General features: G+C 41.9%; 1 protein-coding gene across 4 annotated transcripts in view; it reads right to left on the bottom strand.

Moving 5' to 3' along the window:
• The window catches only part of tom1 (target of myb1 membrane trafficking protein), a 119,745-nt gene that overhangs the window by 87,779 nt on the left and 12,237 nt on the right, over positions 1–19,729 (bottom strand). For 3 of the 4 annotated variants that reach the window (XM_041177779.1, XM_041177781.1, XM_041177782.1), the window contains exon 2: positions 16–100. In XM_041177779.1, coding sequence (XP_041033713.1) covers positions 16–100 — 85 coding nt within the window. Of the gene's footprint in view, positions 1–15; positions 101–271; positions 300–19,729 lie in introns of those variants that run through there. The other variant, XM_041177780.1, reaches the window with a different exon arrangement.

The following is a 19,729-nucleotide window of genomic DNA, read 5'->3' as shown; positions in this document are numbered from 1 at the left end:
CAAAATATTACTCACCCCTCCTCAGTCTCATTGATGATATCACATATCTCCATGTTGAGGCCCCAATCCTCTGCTTGCAACGAGCCATCTGTTGCTTGTTCTAGTGAAAACATACAGCACATTAGGAAGCATCTTAAAGTGTTTAAAGCATTACTGAGGCAAAACACACAAATCATCTTTATACTTCATAAATTAAGACTTTTTTGTTTTATAATCTTTGTTCTTTACATTCCCTATCATATTTGTAACTAAACTGTGCTCTTTTTCCCACCTAATAGTTTCATTGTTTTCCCCTCGCCAGTTTGACTCCTCCACCTCCTGAATGCATCAGCTCCCACTCCAACGTAAGCAATTACGTTCACGTCTCATTTAAGAGGCCATATTCCTGGGGAGTCTCAATAGTCAGACTATTACAGGATATTACAACTGAGCTCCATTCTGCCTTCACCCAAGATGCGCATGTATAAGGGTCACTAGACATATAGATATTTGTATCAGGAACCCAAGCTGATTTCCCCTTCCCTATCCCAGGGCTCTGCGGCCATTTATAACACTCCTACTGCTCCTTCCTATTATTCAATCTCATTTCCTTTTTCTCCCCTAAAAATCTGACATCTTATATACAAACCAACGAGCTTAAGAGAAACACCAGCTCTGAGGCTGCTGCCTGTATAAAAGAAAACTTTACATTTACATAGCACCTTCCATATTCTCAGGAAGTCACAAAGTGCCAACTAAGCACTTTTGATGTGTAGTCACAACTACAATAAGAAAATGACTGGAATTTCTTTTCTGAAAAAGTGTTCGTTAAGAAAAATAGACTGATCGCATTTATATAGTACTTATCACAACTACACGACGTCTCATAATAGTTTTACAGCCAATGAGGAACTTTTTGAAGTGTAGCCACTGTTGTAGTGGAGGAAATGTAGCAGCCAATTTGTACATAGCAAGCTCCCACAAACAGCAAAGTGCTAATGATCAGATAATCTGTTTCAGTGATGCAGATTGAGGGATTAATATTTGGCAGGAGGTCCAGTGCCATGAGATCTTTTAACTTCCACCCAAGAGAACAAGTAGGGCCTCATCCAAAAGATGGCACATCCGACAGTGCAGCACTCCCTCAGTACTGCACTAGAGCACTTGATTTTTGTGCTCAGGTTCTGATTTGGGAGGGATGGGGGGCAAAGAGCGAGGGTGGGGGTCAAAGAATGAGAGACAGTGGTAGACAGAAAAATAAAGAGAGAGAACACACCAAATGCTTCGCTTTATATCGTATGATGAATGGAAGTCAGTCTCGTGTTTTGTTGTCCATTTGTCAAATACCTTATGATGAAACGTATTTTGAAATGGCATTTCATCTTTTTTAAGGGTGGAGGCTTGTAAGGAACATGTCTTTTTATTTCTGTTGATTAAAATTACAATGGTTACAGTGTGACAGATATGTCCACTGGAATATACAATGTTGCTGTCCTAGAACAGAGTGTGCCATGAAAGGCAGGATGGTGCCGAGAGTGTTCTGGTCTAATGGGGTATTGCCTGGCAACAATGTTTTAATTGGCTCCTGACCAGGTTTTGTGTGAGAGCAGTGCAGCAGAATAGCTCCTAGTCTGAAAGAAAAAAAGACCAAAGACCTCTTGCTCATGTGCGTGTGTAAGATTCCAGTAATAGCAATCCAGAATAGCAGCTAGCTGGCTTTTTCTCCTCATATCTCTATAATCTGCTCTCTGAAAACCCTTGTCAAGTGGAAAAGGAGAAAACCACTGTTAGAGACATTGAAAGGCAAGTGCTGGTGGGGATCAAAGAACGAGAAACAGCAATAGAGAGAAAAAGAGAGAACGCACCAAATGCTTCGCAGTGAACTACAGACCCAAAGTGCTGGGAGACCGCCTCATGTCATCAACAAAGAACTGAATGGAATTTGGAAGGCATTAATCAAAATCAACCCGCCGAATCCTATACTCTGAAATTGGTGCTACTGAACTGTTTTATCCCACCCTTAAAATCCATGTTTTTGTGTGTCTTATGTGTCTTGTATATGTGTGTATAGGGATTTGAGATGGGGTAGATTTTGGGTTAGAGTTAGAAATTAGCAGTTCATATTTCTTTCTTTTGCCATTGGTTAACAACAGTTTGTTCAATTAGCAATTAATTACTTATTAAGTTTACAAACTTGGTGCTTGTATTTTGTTAACCTAAATTAAACAATTAGGTGAGTTGATAAAATTTTTTCACATTTGTCGCGGCTCGGGGAGCAATGGGGCTTGATATTGCAGTGCACTATCCCCAGTGAGTTGTGACACTCAATACTGCACTAGAGCGTTAGCCTTGATTTTTGTGCTTATGTTCTGAGTGGGGTGGGGTGGCAAAGAACAAGAGACAGTGATAAAGAGGGAAAAAGAAAGAGAACACACCAAATGCTTCACTTTACATCGTATGCACTGATTATCCGAACAGCACAAATAACGTCTGTTCCATACAAACAACCATCACATGCTTACTCAATGAGTGCTGCAAGAACCAGAGAGAAGGGACTTGACAATTAGCACTATGCTGCACTGTGTAGTCTGGAATATTTATTGGGTATCCAAGTATAGGAACTGCATTTCCAATTCAGTAGCAGCCAAAAAAGGGAAGCATGCCATTCTTCCATAATATAAAAAGTATCATTGAAGAACTGTGCCTGGGGTTGGGTCACCACACTACAAAACAATGGTAAACAAACACTGGGATAGATATAAAAGGTTAGAGGGGAGACATCTCCTAAATTGAAAAACAAAATATGAACGACTGGGCTGATTTTGATGGACCAACAGGGCAACAAACAAATACCCCTTTCAGACACCATTAATGCACAGATGAAACACATGCACCAAATAAATTAATATAAATTTAACATAAGCAATAAAAAAACCAAACAAATACAAACAGGAACTACCTGTCGTAGTTCAGGCGAAGAAAACTGTTGCAAATGTTCACCATCTAGAAAGATTGTCGACATACAGCTACCTCCGCAGGGTCCAAAGATGGTAATTCACAACTTGTGTATCACACAGTATCTTTACAGTGCAGAAGGATACCATTCGGCCCATCCAGCCTGCACTGATACTCTGAAAGAGCATTCCACCTAGTCCCACTCCCCTACCTTATCCCCATAACTTTGCACATTCTCTCTTTTCAGGTAGCATTCCAATTCCCTTTTGAATACCTCGATCGAACCTGCCTCCACCACCCTTTCAGGAAGTTTGTTCCTGACTCTAACCACCCTCCGGGTGAAAAAATTTTTCCTCACATCGCATTTATTCCTTTTGCCAATTATTTTGAATCTGTGCCCTTTAGTTCTTAATGTTCTCTTTTGTGGAAACAGTTTCTCACTATTTACCCTGTCCATACCCCTCAGAATCTTGAATACCTCCATCAAGTCTCCTCTCACAGCCTTCTTTCCTCCACAGAAAACAGTCCAACCTCTCCAATCTATTCTCATAGTTACAGTTCTTCATTCCGGGAATCATTCTTGTGAATCTCTTCTGTACTCTCTCCAATGCCTTCACATTCTTCCTCAAGAACGGCACTCAGAACTGGTCGCAGTACTCCAGAAGAGGTCTAACTAGTGTCTTATACAAGTTCAATGTGACCTCCTTACTCTTGTACTTAATGCCTCTGTTAATAAAGCCTAAGGTACTATATGCTTTATTACCTGCTCTCTCAACATGCCCTTCCATCCTCAATGACCTATGTACATATACACCGAGGTCCCTCTGTTCCTGCCCTGCCTTTAGAGTCTCTCCCTTTATTTTATACTGTCTCACCATATCTTTCCTGCCAAAATGAATTACCTCACATTTGTCTGCATTTAACTTCATCGACCACTTGTCTGCCCAATCCACCAACATGTCTTATGTCCTTTTGAAATTCAACACTATCCCCATTGCAACTGACATTTCCATTTGCTCACAAGTCTGTTGTGTGGTACTGTTTCAAATGCATTTTGAAAATCCATATATACCACATCAACAGCAATTCCTTTATCAACCTTTTCTGTTACCTCCTCAAAAAACTCCAGCAAGTTAGTTAAATATGTGAAGGCTTTACTGCCCTCCCTAAGCAGGAGAGTCAGGACCACCAGCCACTATCACAGCTGACTTACGATCAGCACTCGACACCTGCTTCCTCCAGGCTTCCTCCACAGGAACAGGCGATGTGTGGTGCTCCAGGCTAACATCCACAGTTCTAGCAGAAAACCACTGAACTACCAAGAGCCCAGAACACTTACCCAATTGATCCTTGCAGAGGACTTGGAAGAGTACACATGCTAGAACTCACATATTCTCCCAAACACAGCTGCAACTCAGTGACGAAACGCAAAACAGCAGAAGTCAAAAGGTCAATTTCGTGCCCTCCTGCAGAGCCAGTCCAAACCCAGCAGACACCGTGCCAGGGCAGAGTTAGTCCCAGCAGTCTCCCCTCTTAGAGGTAGCCTAGACAGTTCCAACACCTTCTCACACAGTCATTTCTAACAACAATTGCCAAAAGAGGTATATGAAAGGTTCCATGCAGACGGTATAAAATTGGCCAGATATAGGGCAACTCCTCTCCTAAAACAAGGGTGGGGGCAAAAGAAAGCACTTAGCCATAATCAGATTCTAAGTGCAGCATACAGAAATCACATCCAATCACTACAACAGCACCACGAACAAGTATCCGTGTTCCACATTGCCAAACATGTTCTCGCAAGTGACAGATCATCCCCTCCGGGAAAAGTGAACCAGGTCAGAGACTAGGTGAACTATTAGGATGGGGTTCAGAAGTTTAAGCTTTACAACTTACAGTAGAAACAAATAAATTATACTTCAATAAGAAATTCATGTATGATGTAAAGTAAATCACAAAAGTAGGACTTAGACATGAACGGAAATTAGTGGAAAGAAAATTTAAAACCAATAGAAAACGGCAAAACTTGGCTGTTATGACAGCATAAAGTTGGAGCATTAGAGCAATGAAGCTCACACAGAAAAATAGCATTATTTTTGGGGCAGTTGGTTATCCAAGCATAAATTACATTGGTTTCTGAAGTGAAGTTACGGTCCATGTTTCTGCTCAAACACATTTGCATTACTGCCAATCACAGCATCTCCCATGAACCAGTACAATCAAGATACTGTAAAGGCGGCTTTTCGTCCCCACATTACAGTTAAAAACATTCCCTGATATATTTAGGTGGTAACTTAGTGCAGTTTTATTAATACAGCTAAAAATGAATTAATTTAAAAAAATATTTTTAATAAGAGTGTCTATTCCACTACTTTGAGGAACTGATTTGAAATAATTGCAAATAACTTTAAAAAACTGTAGAAAACCATTGCACTTGTTTACAATGGCCATTTTCTTAGTAAATTAAAAACTTAATATTTAAACATGCCTATTAATGACTTTCAGCCAAGGAAAGCTCAATTTGAAGAGTCTCTTCGAAGGGTGGAAAATTGTCACAATTAGTAGAAACTTGCCATGCTTGTTATTACAGTGTGGGGGTGCGGGCTAGTTCTGTGCTCCCACACAAACTAGCGTAAAAGATCATGGAGACTCTTAGCTGCACTGGGTGCAACTTCCACTTAAAATTCCTTCAGCTTACATGGATTGGCTGATTTCGAGTAAATTGCACAAATTATCAGAATCTCTAGACCGTGGTCTTTATTTGTCTCTGACTTATCTTATGATGACCCTCACAAATTAAGTAGAAACATGGAGGGGTGGGGGGTGGGGGGTTGTTGTGCTGAGTAATCATATTACATAATAAGCCATCAACTTCAGGGGGGAGAGGAACTGAGAAAAAAATTCACAGGAAAAAAAATGACCGATGGCAACTAATTTATTCTCCATGCTTTGAATAAATAACTTTGTTTTGTAAAGTAGCAACTACAGAAGACTTCATAACAGTGAAATTGAAAAATAAGGCAATTGGGCTACGCTGATAATTCTAGATATTCCCAATTCTCAGCTACAGGGTGGCAATCCCTTAACACACTCAACAAAGGTCATTGATTTACAATTAGGAGATTGTGGATTGACAATCAATCATTTACCTGCTTCTTTGTTGGAAAAAATGAAGTTAACTGTATCCTCTTACCTCAGCTCCAATTGAGATTAGATCATTCACCAGTGTTCAGACCTGGGGTCTTGCTGGTCCGCATGGCTCAGTAAAACATTATATTTGTCAAAACCATCAGGCATCCAGGTTTCTCTTTTCATAGCAAAATCTTAGATTCTAGCAGCTAGGAAAGCATTGAGAAATAGCAACACAGCAACAACTTGCATTTTTTTAGCATCTTTAACGTATTAAAATATTCCAAAGCCCTTTAAAGTAACAACTGTCAAGCAAAATTTGCTATGGAGCCATAGGAAGATATTGGGACAGGTGACTAAAAGCTTAGCCAAAAGGAGGTAGATTTTAAGAGTGTAAGATAGACAAGTTAAATACAGGCAGCAGAGTTTCAAATGAGTTCAAGCTTATGTAGGGTGCAAGGTGGGAGGCTGGACAGGAGAGGTGGATGAGGTTTACAGCAGCTGATCAGGTGAGGCAGGGGTAGAGATGGGCAATGTTACTGAGATGGAAGCAGGCAGTCTTTGTGATGGAGAAGTGTAAGTTCAGAACTTGCCTCAGGATCAAATAGGAACCGCACTCAACCAACCTGAACAGCTCCTGAATGATACCTTTTCTTTTTAATGAAGTTCGATGTCAAATTTTGTTTCACAGCCCTCACGAAGCACATTGGGCCAGTTTACTACACCATTTTGAAATAGCTTTAAACAAAAAATGCTGATGAAGTATTAATGGAACAAAATTCTCATCACGAGATACCAAGCACACAAACTCTCCCATGACAGTGACAGCCTTGGGCATGAAATAATACAGGACAGCAGTGCATCACATCCATCAACCCAATGACATAAGTGTTTCTGCCCCCACAGATCACATTTCCACTCATCATTAGGGGAAGATAAGTCACTGTGGGATAGTTGTGCAACTCAAGAGAGTTAGGTACCAGTTGTCTGCTAACAGGTCAAATGCCCTGACCTTTGGCCTAGAGAAGGGTTGTGGAGAGAAAACATGATCAGGTTCTCCACTGGTGATCACTACACAGCATCCTCCGCTGTAAGTGTATGTGGGGATCTTGGGTAGGGATATGATCAGGCTTGGTTGTGATGCTCCTGCAGCTGATGCCCTTAATGACAGACACTGCCTAGACTCATGCACATGAAGAACAGCACTATATGCAAGACCCTGGATCACCATACCCAGCAACAAAAGGTTTTGCTAGTCAGGTTTATCAGGTACTTTGAAACCCACTAAAATAAGCTACTCCGCAGTCCACACTGGTAGATTCTACTGGCCCAACATGGAATGCAAACTCATTCTCTATAGGGACACCTCATACTTAATTAAATCTCGAGACTGTGAACACAGATTGACAGAGCACCCGGATCCTGTTATCATTGGCAATGGTACTAATGGGTTTGAGCTATAACCAGAACATGCTAGAAAGACTGTAGCAAACAACTCTAGTTCACAAGTTTCTAGTTAAAAGACTATTCAACATCACACGTCAGTTATTCACATCACATTGATGTTATTACTTCCCATTTTATTGTAAAAACAACGTTGCAGGCAGAATTTGCAAACACAGACTGCCAGGGATTTTATTGTTTACTGTTTGGAATGAGAAGGTCTGTGCTTGTTGAAATTTCACAAATCAGACTGAATCGTTTTTTCTAAATCGTAACAGGATTTTAATCCACTGAGCACTGAATGGCTTCCCGTTGCTTCAGCTAGAGCATCATCACCAGATGGGCATTGACTTACAAATTCATCTGAAGCAGAGTGCAGAGAAATCAAACCTCCAGTGACAATTATACTTCTCATGTTCCACTGGTGAGTTATGTAGGTGGGCAATGTTACCAGCTCAGGTATTGGATGCACTGCATCTACCACAGAGAGGTGACTTTGGCTCAAACTTCATCCACCTGCAGGGGCTGAGTGGGCAGAATCCACCAAATAGTAACCAGGGAACAGATGCCAATCCCCGAATATCTGGCCACAGAAGGTTATCTATGAGTCACAGCAATCACTCAATATGGCAGAGGCATGGTCATTATAACCCTTCTGCCACGCAAAGCAAGCAGCGAGTGACTTAACTTGCTTTTATCCCAGTAAAACGCTTCACAGGAGTGATTCGACAAGGCAGAGAAGGAGATATCATGACAGATCTCTAAAAAACTTGGTCAGGAGGTAGGTTTTAAAGGAGCATCTTAAAAGAGAAAAGAGAGGCGGAAAAATTTAGGGAGGGTATTCCAGAGTTTAGGGCCTTAGCAAGCTGAATACATAATGCCAATGGTGGAATGATGAAAATCAGAGATGCACAAGACAGCAGAATTGGAAGAGGGGAAACAAGTATAAAAATGTAAAACAATTTCTCCATCTAGTTTTCCAACTTCAAGTGGATTGTCTGAAACTATCAGGAGCAGCTAAGCACAAACACTAGTTTACAGATGAGGATTACTGCCACTTCCAAGAGATTACATTTTTTGAACTGAATCAGATCTCTGCTGTACCACAGCACCTTCAAACATTACAATACAAACAAGGCAGATGCATAGTGAGATCACATTATCACTATGACTGTGCCAACAGGCATGCTTTTCCAAAAGCAGTGAAGGATCACTGCAATGTACAGTATTGAGTCTCAGTTTCTAGTTAAAAGGATTCTCAACAAAACATGCCAATTAATAGAGTCCAATTGTATTGCACTGTAAAAACAATGTTGATGGCAGAGTACATGTTCACAAACTGGCAGAGATTTTTTTGTTGTTGCTATTTGGAATGAGAAAGCATGCGCTTATTGAGATTTGCACCAACAAGTATGTAGATCTCAAGGAGACAGATTGAAGTGGTTTTTGAATCTCAAGGCCCCAACAGCTTTTCATCCTAGAGGCCTGAAGGAATTGCCTCAAAATCCTCGTGGTTCACTGGACCAAGGCCAAACTCTAAAGGGTTAACCTCTCTGTCTCAATTTCTGGTGATAGACTGTCCACCAATATCCATTACAAGCCTACCGACTCCCACGGCTACCTCGACTACAGCTCCTCAAACCCCGCTTCCTGTAAGGACTCCATCCCATTCTCTCAGTTCCTTCGCCTCCGTCGCATCTGTTCCGATGATGCTACCTTCAAAAACAGTTCCTCTGACATGTCCTCCTTCTTCCTTAACCGAGGTTTTCCACCCACGGTCGCTGACAGGGCCCTCAACTGTGTCCGGCCCATCTCCTGCGCATCCGCCCTCGCGCCTTCTCCTCCCTCCCAGAAATATGTCACTTATCATCCCAGCAGCCTCCGCATTCAAAGGATCATCCTCTGCCATTTCCGCCAACTCCAGCATGATGCCACCACCAAACACATCTTCCCTTCACCCCCCGGCGGCATTCTGTAGGGATCGTTCCCTCCAGGACACCCTGGTCCACTCCTCCATCACTCCCTACTCCTCAACACCCACCTACGGCACCTCCCCATGCATACGCAAAATATGCAACACCTGTCCCTTCACTTCCTCTCTCCTCACCATCCAAGGGCCCAAACACTCCTTTCAAGTGAAGCAGCATTTCACTTGCATTTTCCCCAACTTAGTCTACTGCATTCGTTGCTCCCAATGCAGTTTCCTCTACATTGGAGACACCAAACGCAGACTGGGCAACCGCTTTGCAGAACACCTTCGGTCTGTCCACAAGAATGACCCAGACCTCTCTGTCGCTTGCCATTTTAACACTCCATCCTGCTCTCTTGCCCACATGTCTGTCCTTGGCTTGCTGCATTGTTCCAGTAAAGCTCAAATGGTGGAGGAACAGCACCTCATCATCCGACTAGGCACTTTACAGCCTTCCGGACTGAATATTGAGTTCAACAACTTTAGATCTTGAACTCCCTCCTCCATCCCCACTCCCTTTCCGTTTCTTCCCCCTCCCTTTTGTTTTTTCCAATAATTTATATAGATTTTTCTTTTCCCACCTATTTCCATTATTTTTAAATCTATACCTTTTATGACCTTATAGTCTTATTTCATCCCACCCCCCACTAGAGCTATCTGTACCTTGGATGTCCTGCTATCCATTCTTAATTAGCACATTCTTTTAGATAATATCACCACCTTCAACACCTCTTTGTTCTTTTGTCTGAGACATCTTTTGGTTATCTGCTTCTATCATTGCTTGCTTGTCCCAACAACCACCCCCACCCCCCTTCTCCCACCAACTCCCCACCTTAAACCAGCTTATATTTCACCCCTCTCCTATTTTTACTTAGTTCTGTTGAAGGGTCATGAGGACTCAAAACGTCAACTTTGTTCTTCTCCACCGATGCTGCCAGACCTGCTGAGTTTTTCCAGGTATTTCTGTTTTTGTTCGGGAAAAAAAGGCTTTTCAAGAAAAAGGGGATGAAAAATAAAATATAGATGAGTTCAGATAAAGTTGCACTGTTGGGAAGTTTTTGAAAGTATTATGAAGTAGAATATAAAAAGGAGCATCTTGAGAAGCATGAGATAATCAGAGGCAGCATGGTTTATGAGTGGGAGGTCCTGCTAGACCAATTTAATGAATTTCTTTGAAGTGGCCAAGTTAATAGTTGGGGAGAAACAGTAGATAATAGCCATGAGGATTTCAGGAGGGAAGAAGACACTGTCCCAAATAATAGGCTACGACATTAGGTCTAAGCCCAGAGGATAGTTGGGAATGTATTGGCAAATAGTTGGTAAGTAGAGAACGAGTAACAGTGCATGGGCAGATATCTGATAAACAGCCGATTGAAACATGGCATTCATCTGTTGATGTTTCAAAGAACAAGAGCAAGGAAAAAAGAATTTCCACATAATTATAAAGTGTGTGTGTGGGGGGGGGGAGAGAGACTCTCTCCCCCCCACAACACACCTTAAACCAGCTTATATTTCAACTCTTTCTTGGACTCGAACTCAAGTTCTGTCGAAGGGTCATGAGGACTCGAAACGTCAACTCTTTTTTTCTCCGCCGATGCTGCCAGACCTGCTGAGTTTTTCCAGGTAATTCTGTTTTTGTCTTTGCAAACTCTGTCTGATTTGACCCCGAGATAAGCCTCCAAACCCACATCCTCTGAGTCATAAAGACTAGCTACTCCCACCCCTGTAACATTGCCCATCTCTGCCACTGCTTCAGTCGCTAAAAAATCCATCCATGCTTTGTCAGCTCCAGAGCAACTATTTCAATGTTCTCTGAACTGGTCTTCTACAAACTTCAGCTTATTGAAAGCTCTTGCTCACATCTTATACCACAACAAATATCAAATGCCCGTCAACCCTGACCTTGCTGACCTGCAATAAATCCTGATCCCAAACCCTTAAAATTCTCATCCCCATGTTCAAGTCCCTTCACGAACTTATTCCTTTTCACCTTTGTAGCCTTCTCCAGCACCTTTAAAGTAAGGGTCTTTTTTTCAACTATAGTCATGGCAGGGCAGCTCAGTCCTGTGTTATTTACCACCAGCAACATGTGGGAAGTCCTAGATGCTCCTTGCACTCTGACCGACCACGTGTGCATGAAGTGCCACCAGCTGCAGCCACTTGAACTCCAAGTTTCGGAGTTTGAGCGGCAGCTGGAGGCACTGAGGTGCATCCACGAGGCTGAGAGTTTCGTAGATAGCACACCTTTAGACGTGGTAACCCCACAGCTTACAGAAGTGCAAACAGATAGGGAATGGATGACCATCAGGCAGAAGAAAGGTAGTCAGGAAATCCCCAGGGTGCATCTTGCTCGAGAACCGTTTTTCTGTGTTGGAAAACGGTGAGAGTGACGGTTCCTCTGGGAAGTGCAGCCACGCTCATGGCATTGTGAGTGGCTCAGCTGCACAGGGGGTAGGAAAAAGAGGGGAAGAGCCATTGTGGTAGGAGACTTGATAGTAAGGGGAACAGACAGGCGTTTCTGCAGCCATAGACCACAGAAGTCCAGGATGGTATGTTGCCTCCCTAGTGCCAGGGTCAAGGGTGTCACTGAACAGCTGCAGGGCATTTTAAAGGGGGAGGGCAAACAGACAGAGATTGTGGTACATATTGGTACCAACGACATAGGTAGAAAGAGGGATGAGGTCCTGCAAGTAGAATTAAGGGAGCAAGGAAACAGATTAAAAAACAGGATTGCAAAAGGTAGCAATCTCTGGATTATTTCCAGTGCCAGGCACTAGTGAGTATAGAAATAGGAGGTTAGTACAGATGAATGCGTGGCTGGAGAGATGGTGCAGGAGTGGGGCTTCAGTTTCCTGGGACATTGGGACCATTTCTGGAGGTGGTGGGACCTGTACAAGGCAGATGGGTTGCACCTGAACCAGAATGGGAGCAACACCCTTGTGGGGAGGTTTGTTAGTGCTGTTGAGGAGGGTTTAAACTAACTTGGCAGGGGGATGGGAACCTCAGAGGAGGTTCAGCAGGGGGAGATGCACAGCCAAAATTAGAAGAGAGAGAAAGTGAGTCTGGAAGGCATAACAATTTTAGGCCAGTTAAGGTACAAGGGAGCTTGGCAAGGTTGGATGGTATTTATTTTAATGCAAGGAGTCTGACAAATAAGGCAGATGAGGGCTCAAATTAACACATGGAAAAATGATGTCATTGCTGTAACAGAGACATGGTTGGGAGAGGGCAGGATTGGCAGCTCAATATTCTAGGATATAGGATCTTCAGACGAGACAGGGAAAAAGGTAAAAGAGGAGGGGTTATTGCAATATTGATCAAGGAATCAATTACAGCAGTGAGGGATGACATCTTAGAAGACTCCTCAAATGAAGTCATATTGGTAGAACTGAAAAACAAAAAAGGAGCAATTACATTGCTAGGAGTATACTTATAGGCCCCCAAATAGTCAAAAGAGAAATAGAAGAGCAGATATGTAGGCAAATTTCAGAGAAGTGTGAAAATAATAGGGTGGTAATAGTGGGGGATTTCAACTTCCCCAACATTAACTGGGTTAGTCACAGTGTGATAGGTTTAGAGGGAGCAGAATTCTTAAAATGCATCCCGGAGAGCTTTTCAAGCCAGTACATAGAAGGTCCTACAAGAGGGGGGGGCAGTTCTGGACTTAATTTTAGGGAATGAAGCCAGCAATTGATAGAGGTATCAGTGGGGGAGCATTTTGCAGATAGTGATCATAACTCCGTTAGATTCAAGGTTGTTATGGAAAAGGACAAGGATGGGCCAAAAATCAGAGTTCGAAATTAGGGGAAGGCTGATTTTAATAAGATCAGGTATGATTTGGCCAGAGTGGACTGGGAGCAGCTACTTTTAGTTAAATCTGAGTCAGAGCAGTGTGACTCATTCAAGAAGGAAATAGAGAGAGTATAGGGCCAACATATTCCAGTAAAGACAAAGGGTGGGACCAACAAATCCAGGGAACCCTGGATATCAAGGGATATACAGGATTGGATAAAGAGAAAAAGAAAGGCTTATGGCAGATATCAAGGTCTCAAAACAGCAGAAGCCCTAGAGGAGTATAGAATGTGTAGAGGGGAAACTTAAAAAGGAAATTAGGAGAGCAAAAAGGAGGATGAAAAAAACATTAGCAGGTAAAATAAAGGAAAATCCAAAGTTATTTTACAAGTACATTAAGAGTAAAAAGATAACTAGGGAAAGAGTGGGACCCATTAAGGACCATAGTGGTAATTTGTGTGTGGAGCCGAAGAAATAGGTAGGGTTCTAAATGAATACTTTGTGTCGCTGTTCACAAGTGAGAGGGACGATGTGGATATGGAAATCTGGCAGAAGGACTGTGATATAATTAAAGAAATTAGCATAGAAAGGGAGGAGGTTCCAAATGGTCTGGCATGCTTAAAAGTAGATAAATCTCCAGGCCTGGATGAAATATATCCCAAACTGTTGAACGAGGCAAGGGAGGAGATAGCAGGGGCGCTGGCAATAATTTTCAATACCTCTCTGGCCACAGGAGAGGTGCCAGAGGACTGGAGGACAGCCAATGTGGTACCATTATTCAAGAAGGGAGGAAGTGATAAACCAGGGAACTACAGACCGATCAGTCTAACCTCAGCGGTGGGGAAACTATTGGAAGCAATTCTGAGGGACAGAATTAATCTACACTTGGAGAGGCAGGGATTAATCAAGGACAGGCAGCATGGTTTTATCAAGGGGAGGTCATGTGTAACCAATTTGATTGAATTTTTCGAAGAGGTGACCAGGCGTGTAGATAAGGGCAATGCATTTGATGTAGTCCACTTGGACTACAGCAAGGCTTTTGATAAGGTCCCACATGGGAGTCTGATAACAGAGTTAAGAGCCCATGGGATCCAAGGGAATTTGGCAAATTAGATCCAGAATTGGCTGAGTGGCAGGAAGCAGAGGGTGATGGCTGAGGGGTGTTTTTGTGACCGGATGCCTGTGTCTAGTGTGGTTCCACATGGATCGGTGTTGGGTCCCTTGCTGTTTGTGGTATATATAAACGATTTAGACTTGAATGTAAGAGGGTTGATCAGTAAGTTCGCAGATGACACAAAAATTGGTGGGGTGGTAAATAGTGAGGAGGATAGCCTTAGATTATAGGAGGATATAGACGGGCTGGTCAGATGGGCTGATCAGTGGCAAATGGAATTTAATCCATAGTGAGGTGTTGCACTTGGGCAGGACAAACAAGGCACGGAAATACACGATGATTGGTAGGACCCTGGGAAGTACTGAGGATCAGAGGGACCTTGGTGTGCATGTCCACCGGTCCATTAAGGTAGCAGGACAGGTAGATAAGGTGGTTAAGGAGGCATATGGGATACTTGCCTTTAGTAGCCAAGGCATAGAATATAAGGGCAGAGAGGTTATGCTGGAACTGTATAAAACGCTGATTAGCCCATAGCTAAAGTATTGCATGCAGTTCTGGAATCCGCATTATAGGAAGAATGTGATTGCACTAGACAGAGTGCAGAAGAGATTTACCAGGACGTTGCCTGGGCTGGAGAGTTTCAGTTATGAGGAGAGATTGGATAGACTGGGGTTATTTTCCCTGGGGCAGAGGGGATTGAAGGGGGGGACATGATTGAGGTGTATCAAATTATGAGGGACATAGATAGGGTAGACAGGAAGGAACTTTTCCCCTTGGTGGAGGGATCAATAATCAGGGGGCATAGATTTAAGGTAAGGGGCAGGAGGTTTAGAGGAGATGAAAGGAAGAATTTTTTCACCCAGAGGGTGGTAGGAATCTGGAACTCACTGCCTGAAAGGGTGGTAGAGGCAGATACCCTCATAACATTTAAGAAGTATTTGGATGTGCACTTGCAATGCCATGGCATACAAGACTACGGGCCTAGTGCTGGAAAATGGGAGTAGAATAGTTAGGTACTTGTTTGACCGGTGCAGACTCGATGGGCCGAGGGGCCTTTTTCTGTGCTGTAGAGCTCTATGACACCTCATCTTCCTTGTACTCTAGTCTACTATGCACTTGCCATTTGCCCCACCATTCCAAGCTGTGCATTCGGGAAAACCACCACCTGCAATTTCGTCTCCATGTCACACACCATCTGGACTTGGAACTATATCATCGTTTCTTCACTGTTGTTGGGTCAAAATCCTGGAACTTCCTCCCTAATAGTACTGTGGGTGTACCTACATCACATGGACCATAGCGGTTCAAGAACATGGCTCACCACCACCTTCTCAAGGGCAATTAGGGGTGGGCAATAAGTGCTGGCCTAGCCAGTAGTGCCCACATCCCACAAAAGAATAAATTTAAAAAGTCGCATGGGCCCCATGCTCAGGAATTCCTTCTCTAAACCCCTCTACCACTCTTCTCCATAAAACCCACTTCATTGACCAAGCATTTAGCCACCGCTCCCAACGCAGGATTAATTTCTTTTCTGATTTGGCTCAACTTAACACCTCCATTTTAAGGATAATATGTAAATGCATGTTGTTCTCCAATTGTATTATTAATTTCAATTTTTTCTCGCAAAGAAGCTACATTAAGTCAGTAGATAGCAATAAGCTCACTGTGCAAATCCAATTTTAAACCTATTCAGCTGGAATCGCTGATATTCTTCCAATTCATGTCAGAAACTTTCTTCATGAATTACAGAGCAGAAGATTGAAGAAAGATGATGAGCACATCTGGCTAGCCCAAATTAAACATCTATTCTAGGTCTGTGTGCCAGATTGACCATTCTGCATACGTTCCTCACATTCTCGCAACCATCTTTTCAATAAGATGGATGCCAAGCATGACAACGGAGTGAAACTGCCAAAAGAAACATCTGGGTCTTCACATGATCACACATACTTCCACCATAAATCATTCACACAACACACTCAAGCAATCATCGGTAAATACTTATTACTTGTATTTTTATAGATTTTTGGACTTGGGGGAATCAAAGAATGTGGGGAGTCAGCAGGAAACTGAAATTCCAACAAAAGATAAGCCCTGAATGGTGGAGCAGGCTCAAAGGGCCACATGATCTACTCCTGATCCTACACACACAAAAATGCAAAAGTTAAAACTTCCAATCTTTTTAGAAAGACATTCCAGTGGTTAAATTCAAGCTTTAATTTAAAGCATTGGTTAAACAAAAGGCAACAAATCCATTGGATGAGAACCAATTTTAACTCTGCAAGTGAACGAGTTTTTAGTGAGTTAAAATATCACCCATGAACACAACTTTGTCAGGTGACTGCGCGTGCAAGCTTCAGAGAAGTACAAATTTCATAAGTATATGAACATCAGCATTATAAAATAACATTCAATAATGGTAAGCAAAGCATCATAATTAGATAGGCAACCAGAAGGGAGTATCAATTCTGAGAGTTTCAGTTGACAACTTTGTGGAGTTTGACCTGCTCGAACGAATGGTGGAAACAAAAATGAATTGGATAAAAACTTACAAAGGATAAAAAAAGCTATGGGGAATGGGATTATTTGGATAGTGTTTCCCAAGAGCAAATACAAACATAATGGACCAAATAGCCTTAATGTAGGTCAAACCATGAGTGAAACTTAAGCACTTTAAGTGCATTTTAATAAGACCATAATGTACCACATGAATATAGTTGATGGCACTAGATTTTTATAATTTGTTGTAAATCCAAGGAGAAAATTAAACAATTTAAAGTTACAAGGTTAACCAAACTGGCTGACTAAACAACAACCTTGTTAAACGACATAAAACAATTCACGAAATCAACATCATAAACATATGTCTCAAAAAACAAAATATTATGCAAGTCTTTTCCGCAAACTGAGTACTGAATTTGAAAAGACTGTATATGTCATGATGTTAAGAGGCAATGAAAAAATATTAAATATGCTATTTTTATTTTAAATATTTTATAAATTTACTATTCCACAGATAGATGAAACAAATACGAAATGGAAACATGATGGTAAAAGGCCCCATGCCAGATTTCTGAAACAGCTACACACTTAACCTCATTCCCCTGCACTTTCCACATACCCTTAACATGCTTACTTCCCTTTTAAAAGCTTTTTAAAAAGCTGGCATGGACTCGACGGATCGAATGTCCTCCTTCTGAGCTGTAAATGACTCTATGACTCTGTTCTTTTGGTGATATCAATCTTTGATCTTCCCCAACTCTGCAAGCCTTTGCACTCCTCCAAGGTATGAGATTATATCCAAATTAACTTGAAAAGTAAAGCCATATAACCTGGAACAGACAAGTCAACAATGCTCCACTTCCTTGGTGAATTGGGGTAAATAAATGTACTCAAGTGAGATGGATGACAGGCTCTGGTCATAGAAAAGCTTCCGAAATTGCATTCATTCTCAGCACTCCTCCAATCCTGAACCCTTCCACTTCCCCGAATTTCACTGTTCCACTAAACCCTTCTCTCCTCCTTGAAGGCACACCTCAAAACCTACCTCTCTAACCAAGTTTTTGGTCACCACTCTCAAATCTCCATACATGGCTAACTGTCAAACCTTGTTTGATAATGCTCCTGTGAAGTGCCTTGGGATGTTTTACTATCTTAAAGGTGCTATATAAATGCAAGTTACTAATGCAGCTGTAATCAAGTTATGCCCTCTAATTAACAACTGCAAATAGGTTTTTCCAACTTGCCTTATCAAAAGTCCTCATCATATTGATCACCACCACCAGGCCTCCTCTAACCTTCTCTGCTGAGAAGGAACCTAATTTCGGAAGCTTTTCTATGACCAGAGCCTGTCATCCATCTCACTTGAATACATTTATTTACCCCAATTCACCTAGAAAGTGGAGCACTGTTGACTTGTCTGTTCCAGGTTATATGGCTTTACTTTTCAAGTTAATTTGGATATAATCTCATACCTTGGTCTTGACAACTGAAAGGTTACCTAGCGCTGTTCCAGCTTCACATATTAGTAGAAGTTTTCACATCAAAATAACTCCCATTTCTTTCTACTCTTCAAACACTCTTTAAATCCAGAGGCAATTGTTTCTTAAGTATTTAACAGTTCACCACTTTTTCTTTGATCCATGGCTCAATGGGTAGCACACTTCACTTGGGAGTCAGAAAGTCGTGAGCTCAAGTCCCAACTCAGAGACCTGAGCGCAGAATCTCGGATGATACTCCAGTGCAACTCTGAAGGAGTGCTGTAGCTTCAGAGGTGCCAGCTTTCAAGATGATGTTTTAAAAAAAGGCTCCATCTTCTAACTAAAATTAGATAACACAGCATACACCCAGAAATGAACCTGATCTGTACTGTTCAGAGATTAAGCCTTTTACATCAGCTGAGCTCCTTCTTCCAGTGTTATTTGGTTTAGAAAACAAAGTTCAAAATATTGTAGATGCTGTGAATCCAAAATTTAAAAACCCTGAAAATGCTGAAAACACCCAGCGAGCAATCAGCAAGAATGCCACCTCTATTCCTTACACTCACAGGCATTGTGCAATTGAGTGCACCATTATAAAAAGCTGAAAGAGAACTATGCTTTTGCTCATCAACAATTATCAAACATCTGCAACTCATTTTCCAAAAACAAGGGAAGTGGCTTTGTAAGCTTTCAGTGCAAAGTTAGCATTCATAGCTGACAATGGTTGCAACCTCTATATTGAAATAACCTCCATCAGGTAGATGACCTGTACATGTGTCCTTGAAGTTTTATTCACCATTTTCCTTCAATAGTGCTGAAATTAATATACGCTTTCCTTTGTAATTTTTCTTTAATCTCATCTGGAAATGGGCAATTGCAATGTTAATATTAGGCTGTCAACAAAACACAAAGCCAATGTGTCCCAATGTTTCTGTTTCATTAGGAAAAACAGTCAAGATCCATGCTTATCCATTTTTCCACAAGCAAATAAAGTCCTGATTAGACTTGACAGCATTCAGAATCTCAATATCATCAACAGTGGGATCTGGATTTGAGCCCAGTAAACTAATAGAAAGATTTTATTTCCAGCAGGCACAAGGGTACAAAGCAATGGGTCTGACTAAGTTCCTCGTTGTTATCATTGTACAATGCTACAAGGCCACTTTCATTCATACAGGTCACAAGAGTAACATGTGTGGAAATTACAATAGGGAAATACTCTGGGAGAAGGATGTCCCTTTTGGAGTGTTTTTGAGGAAGAGTACAGGGAGCTTATCCCACTGCTGTATACCCTAAAGGCTGAATTTTCAGATTCTACCAACATCAGGAATGGAGAAGGACGGGTCCCAAAATAATGAGGCCAGCCAGCGT

The sequence above is a fragment of the Carcharodon carcharias genome, chromosome 31, assembly GCF_017639515.1.
Source record: "Carcharodon carcharias isolate sCarCar2 chromosome 31, sCarCar2.pri, whole genome shotgun sequence".
In the NCBI taxonomy this organism is placed as follows: domain Eukaryota; kingdom Metazoa; phylum Chordata; class Chondrichthyes; order Lamniformes; family Lamnidae; genus Carcharodon; species Carcharodon carcharias.
This window is presented reverse-complemented; position numbering and strand designations above follow the sequence as displayed.